Source organism: Mya arenaria, chromosome 13, assembly GCF_026914265.1.
Source record: "Mya arenaria isolate MELC-2E11 chromosome 13, ASM2691426v1".
In the NCBI taxonomy this organism is placed as follows: domain Eukaryota; kingdom Metazoa; phylum Mollusca; class Bivalvia; order Myida; family Myidae; genus Mya; species Mya arenaria.
In genome coordinates this window covers 62,660,449-62,667,293 of record NC_069134.1, presented here as the reverse complement: position 1 = coordinate 62,667,293, position 6,845 = coordinate 62,660,449, and the positions used below count along the sequence as shown (strand labels likewise).

The 6,845-nt window shown below is 33.3% G+C and overlaps 1 protein-coding gene across 1 annotated transcript; it reads left to right on the top strand.

Annotated features, from left to right (window-relative positions):
- Positions 1–1,899: 1,899 nt before the first annotated feature.
- Positions 1,900–4,966, top strand: LOC128215452 (uncharacterized). The gene is made up of 2 exons (XM_052922137.1): positions 1,900–2,403; positions 3,408–4,966. The coding sequence occupies exons 1-2, from the start codon at positions 2,090–2,092 to the stop codon at positions 4,774–4,776; spliced, it is 1,683 nt and encodes a 560-aa protein (XP_052778097.1). The 5' UTR covers positions 1,900–2,089; the 3' UTR covers positions 4,777–4,966.
- Positions 4,967–6,845: the final 1,879 nt, after the last annotated feature.

The window sequence follows — 6,845 nt, the reverse complement described above, 5'->3', positions numbered from 1 at the left end:
ATGATTTTAGTATTTTTGAGCCTTTTTGGCAAATTTTAAATTGCTTACAAATTTCTTATGATCTTGATACAGAAAGTAACCAAATTACGCAAACCGATAGAGCACAGGCCCTCATTGGCATCTTGTTTAATTATGCTGACTGTTTACTGAAAAACACTGAACAAATTTATCCGATATCCGGTTAATTTACCCTAGTGTATTTTGCGTTGATATGCACATATATTTACCCATCAGGGTATATATGTCTACGAGGAAATGTTCCACCAAGGTAGATTCTCTTTATTTAACAGAGTATATGAGATCTAGATATTGTTAGCTTGTCGGTTATGTTTAGTCAAAAATAGGTCACCAGATAGAGAGCAGCAAACATGTTTAACACTTTGGAGCCAGAAAGACCAATATAAAAATAATATTCCTGAGACTTTGTCAGAATGCCATTGATTTTGAACCTAAAGCAAACGCGCAATTATATTTGCCAGTGCCTAAAATTTTAGCTTATACATGACATTTGTCTGGGTTATATGACAGAACCTCACGAAAAGATACAAAATAAACATCGAAAACATAAGTAAGATGATACTTTTTGACGTTCATCGTGTAATTTAAAAATCGATCGGAAATTCGTTAATGTGCATACAACAAACTTTCAAAAATAAACTACCTACTTCAATATAATTAATCTCCCGAAGAGCTGTATAAAATAAATCAGACCATTTGTCTGTCCATCCGAAAGGTTTCTAGTCAATATTTTGCAAACGCTAAGTCTAGCGACCTCAATTTGATTGACAGGTTAGCCATGCCCAGTAAATTAACCCTATTGTTTTGAGGTAAATGGGTCAACTGAGAAAGAAGCTGTGTTCTGAAGGTGGAAATCCATTTCCGCTTAATATCTGAAGAACGGAACGGAACCGGTTTCAGAACCATGTTTCATTAATTTTAAACATAGCTTAATTATTTATTTTGCTAGGTTTGAATTTTAATGGTTCAAAATAACAAAAAATGCGTTCACCGTAATATTTTACTGAACGTGTGTGTGGCGCCAATGGTTTATCATTTTCTGCCCAAGTTGAGTTAAAAGCATACCACGAAGTTTGCATCCATATAGACAACTGGATTTTGTGGGGACCGAGTCCAAATTCAGTAAAGAAATAAAATGAAAACTGACACGCCCCTTACAAATGATATAAGGAAAATTTAGCGTTTAAGTCTTTTGTTAAAAAACCTTACTAACGCTATTCAAAATCGTGGGCTTCGAATAAAATATCTTATATAAATTAACCTTGTTGAAGGGTACCATCCGTCAGTATCTTAGTTTTAACACTCCTTATGAATTTCCAAACTTCATTTCGTCATACAAAAAGAGCATTTAACACGAGCGAATCCTTTTAAACATTTAACATACAAAATAACGTTGTAAGACCAGAAATCGTATTATTCTTGAGTATAATAAGTACCAAATTAAGAGGATGTGCCTGGTTAAAAATCGTTAAAACAATTATAAACCTCCTGTGTACTTGTGTAATCGGTCCCATGCGTAACTACAGGGAATCAAACATTTAGGATGAATATTTAAATCAGGATTGAAAACTTTTCCTTTCCGACTTTATTTCAGTTTGCCCAGATATGTGCTTAAAAAACAATAGCAACTAAATAAACATTATGGATTTTGGAAACAATTTAAAAAAATACCAAGTTTAGGGTATGAATCCCTCATACATTACTTACTATGAATTAAGTTCATTTTAAATCTAACAAAATCTACTATTATTTGATTAAAATTTGAGGTATGTAAAGAGTGGTCTGCTAGGTTTATTGATTACAATGATCATTGAAGTATGTCACTTCCTGGTATATCCAATTACAAATGGAAAATTACCAAAGCTCTATTACCTACGAAGTTTAAACTTGTCCTAGCCATGGCGGTTCACAAATATGTGAATTGCTATTTATTAAGGCTAAATATTTTATTGAAGACTTTATAAAACAATCATCGAAATGGAATATAATATGTTGATATTTTTTAGACAGTTTAACTTGCTCTTGTTTTATAATATCAATTAGGAGTGACATAACAATACAAAGAAGAAGAATGGCCACTGGAGATTCATCCATTTATAAGGGATCTGACCTTATTCATGACTTCAGTTGTTCCAAGTGCGAGGAAGATAATTTAAACACTGAAGCTCAGCATTTCTGTCCACAGTGTGAACATTATCTGTGTGCAAAGTGTGTGAACATGCACAATGGATATCATAAGGCACATATTGTTTATGGTCGTGAAGATATTCAGAAATGGGCGGGGTTTTCCATGAACAAATGTGACCAACATGGGAACAAACTGGAGGCCAGCTGTGATGATGACCAGGAATTGTGTTGCAGTGTATGTGTGGCTCTTAACCACAGGTAGGAGTTTAGCCTACGGGTTGCGATTTTGGTCAGTAGGGTCAAGACCAAGGAATAAATATGGTTTTTGCCCAATAACCTTAGTTAGCATTGATGGATATTGATACTACTTGGTGAGTTCATAGCTAATGTTAAGACAAAATTTGAGATTGTACAGTTACTTCAACCTGACAAAAACAATTCAGTGTGGGAAAATAATTTTGTCACGTAACACACAAACGGTAACGTATACACAGGAAGTAGGCCAAAAGAGCACAAAAAAGATAAGTTATTTGCATATTTCTACGTAATTAACTCGCTCTAAAAATTCGAGACCTAACTTGCCGACTGCACCAATTCAAAACTTTCCGCAAATGTGTAAATTGTCTTTCAGAACGTTTTACTTTTTGAGAACATTCAAACAATATTTCCAAAACACGACATGCGTAGACACATATGTCGAATTTGTTATGAAAACGTCTCAAATATTCATCGCAATTGTTTTGAAGTGACCTTATCAATGTAAAAGAAGATTCAAGTATTCTTAGGTGCTTTTAATTGCAGGACTTGAAAATAAATCGTCAAAACAAGTTTCACTGTAGAAATGTCAACGTGCACACTCGTGAAATGTTTTGTTATGTTATGTCTACGTACACACTTTGAACGTTTTATTGTTTAACTCTTAACTTGACACCATATTATTAACACTTCAACGCAACGAAAATGATTTTTTTCTCAATGGCTTATGATGGAATATTAAGCAAGTTAATTGGAAGACTTACAATTGTATTGTTGTATTTAGTGGTATGGTTAATGTCAAGGTCGCTGTTATTGATAAAAAAAATGTTTCTACTAAATAATATGATTGAAAAATAACTTATATTGATGGAGCTTGTTATGATAAGTCATGCTAGGGATTGCTTTTTCGGTCTGTAGGGTCAAGTTTCTTGGCATAGCGTCTCTAGTTTGTAATGCAATGATTATGTCACCAATTATCAGTAATTACACTAGTCCATGTATTCCAGACAGTGTAGCAGCATCAGTCACCTGCCTGACCTGGCCAAAGGCTTCCTGAAAACAGCAGACTTCATACAGCTGCCAGCAGCAGTGGACGAAATGAGGAGCAGACTTGATGAGCTCAAGAGCACAAGAACGAAAGATCAAACCTCACTAAAGGACTCGTACCGGAACGTCCTTGCTGAAATAAAGGCTCTCCGCAAAAAGATTGACCAGATTCTGGACCAGCTCGAGAAAAAGACAATTGAACAGTTGGATAGTTTGATGGAAGATTTAGAGAAAAGTCAAGAAGAAGATTTGGACATGTGTGCCGATATGCAAGATCGACTCAAGACCTTGATTGATAAACTTCAGCAGGCTACTGGCAAGCACAAAGAGATTAATTCTTACATTGGATTCACAAAATGCCAGACCAAGTTGAATGAAGCAAAGACTGTGGTGCAAGAAATTCAGAGAAGACCAAAAGAATGCATCAGGTTCAATTCTGATGAAAGTGTCAAACCCTTTCTGAAAATCTTCAATCACATTGGCTATGTCGATAGTGTTTATTCTATTCCTAAAAAAACAGATGTTGGGCATGTGTATAATGCACAAAGTTCAACTTTTTATTCTGTAAAAATAGAAAAAGATCCATATTGCTGCAATATTGTAGGTATATGTGTGTTGCCCAGTGGAGATCTAGTTATTGTTGATCGAAACAACAAGAGAGTGAAGCTTCTGAACGAGCAGTACAAGGTCATTGGTCACTGTGATTTTCCTACTCCTCCACAACACTTACTTCACACTGCTGGCGAAGAGATTGCTGTTGCTGTTAGTTATGGGTTTTTGAATGAGGTCCACTTTCTCACGGTGACCAGAGGGCAGCTACAGCCAGGGAGAAAGTTCACCATAGACCATAAGTGCTACTCCATTGCCCACCACCAGGGCCAGCTATATGTGGGCTCTAGTGATACCCTGTACCAGTACACCATTGATGGTCAAATGATTAGGAAAATTTATGAATACAGCTCTCACCCCTTTTCAGAGTTCATGTGTGCTGTTAGTCCTGATGGGGAGAGAATCTATGTCACTACTAGTGATAAAAGTGAATTAATAACACTGGATAAAGGTGGCCAAGTGTTATCTACATTAAAAGATCCTGACCTACGAGCACCAAATGGAGTATGTGTAAGCCCCATTGGTCATGTGTTTGTGTGTGGGTTTGAGTCTCACACTGTCTTACAGGTGGACAGAGAAGGGAGAAAGAAGCTGGCCACAGTGGCCCGGAAGGCTGATCGCTTACGTCATCCTTTGTCAGTGTGCTTCAGTGAACGAACCTCCTGCCTCATTATTGGGAATAATGACAGTAACAATATTACTGTTGTCAAGCTGTATTGAACTATGCATTTTTAATAATCATTATATGTAAATGTTAATCTGAATGTAATATGATGTATTTGTGGCAATACAGTCTTTTATTGATTATCATACATGTGTCACTTATTTTGACTATTGCCATTGTAACTATTATATAGTCCTACATCATATTAGAATGTATTTTTAAATATACAATTTTATATGTTTTGTACATTTTGTTATATAGAAATCAAAACAACACACTGCGGTATAGTGTATGCAATAAGTGCTCTTTAATGGTATGTTTATGTCGTTGCCATCGTGCAATAACCTGTTAACTGCATATAGAAATACAAGCAGATATTGACTTTTGACTTTTCTGGTGACAATGTATATAATTATTTCAGGTGATGAAAGTTTGATTAATCAAAAACATTAAATAATAGCATTATTATAAGCTTTTAGGTGGTTAATAGCAATTTGCTTGTGGAGTGTAATTGATATCTCATTGTTTTGAAACAGTGCAATTACAATTTCAAAAGTTTTCAAAAGTATTCACTGTTTTGAAATTTGTCCCTATCAACTGTTTAAATCACATATCAGGTCTCACAGCGTGCACAGCTTGGACAAAAATGTCAAAGATGACATGCTGTAACTATGTGGCATGTTTTGTATAAAGCACACTATCAATGGCATTTTAAATTAGTTTAAACTTAAAATAAAGAAAAGATATGTTTATTAAGTGAGATATTATTTTTTGATTATTTTATTTTTTATTTTTATTCAATAATATGTATGCCTTTAACATTATAGAGTATGGCATGACATAATACATTTCTATAAATTATGAAAAGCATGATATGTGATATTTTTTCGTAAACTTGCATGGTAATGATATAATTGTTCATTCGATACATTCTTTATTTCTTTGATCTGAAAAAGTCTAAAAAGAATAGATACAAAAACGATTTTCTTACAATTGTCCAATTATTTAAATAATCTGAAATGTTTGTATTTTCATAAATGTTCCATGCTAACTGAAGGCTATTTCTGAAACCAATTACTTTTGGGACAAAGTTTTTTTTTACACAAAATAACCAATTTCTTATATTCTAATAAAAGTATATCAAATTAAAAGTTATTTTTTCCAGAACTTAACAATACAAACATACTGTTTATGATAATACCTGAGTGACCTGTATTCAACTTCTGTGCTTCCTGCAATACCGGCTATATTTTATTGCAATCCCAAAATATGTGTAAAAGAGTTTCTTCACAGCATTTACAAAAAGAGCAAATATCAATTTCAACCAGCTTCATTTTTATAAAATAATGAATTTGTTGGTTTTTCTATAAAGAACTCTTAATTGTAACCATTGAATATAAGAATCCTTTGTACGCTTTAATACACAACTAGAGACATTTTACCAATAAATATAGAATGTTGCATATTGTAACAGCCATTTGTGTTGACTCGTTGGAATTTCATTATTCTTGAAATTGACATTTTCAGTCATAGGAAATATTTACCAATTTCTTCATATGCAGTTATTTTATAACCACTATTTTGTTAATGGAAATTATGTATTTATTCATACCCTATACGATAACGGATTATTTAAGACACATCGTTGTACAATAATTCAAGCAGAAGAAAATTTCCACAATTATCTTTCAATATATTTATTTTAACATTTAAGTTTTTCTTGATAAAAATAGCTACTTCTCTAGCGTGTAATTTACAATTACCAGAAAAGCAATCTTCATCCCATTCTGAATATATTGTTGTCTCAAGTTCATTTATAAAATGTGTTTCCTGGATACAGGCTATATCCACATTTTTCCTTTAAGTATATTAAATATATCAAGATTTATTTTAGTATTGTTTAGCCCACGGCAGTTGTAGGAACACAATAATAAATAAGACATAAGTAAAGGTTGTGTCTAAGTAGCTAATCAGTTATCTATGTTAGTTGTAACTACACTTAAATAATATAATCTTTACAAACATCTTTATGTAAAAACACTTACTATACAATGCATGTTAAAATAGTCAATAATAGTCAATCAAAAGAACCATAGAGCAAAACCAAAAAAAAGCAAAATGAAAA

Excerpts from the sequence above, each read along its gene's own strand:
- LOC128215452 (XM_052922137.1), top strand. The coding sequence starts at position 2,090 with ATGGCCACTGGAGATTCATCCATTTATAAGGGATCTGACCTTATTCAT. Across the intron at positions 2,404-3,407 it reads TGTGTGGCTCTTAACCACAG|ACAGTGTAGCAGCATCAGTC; the intron begins GTAGGAGTTTAG and ends CATGTATTCCAG.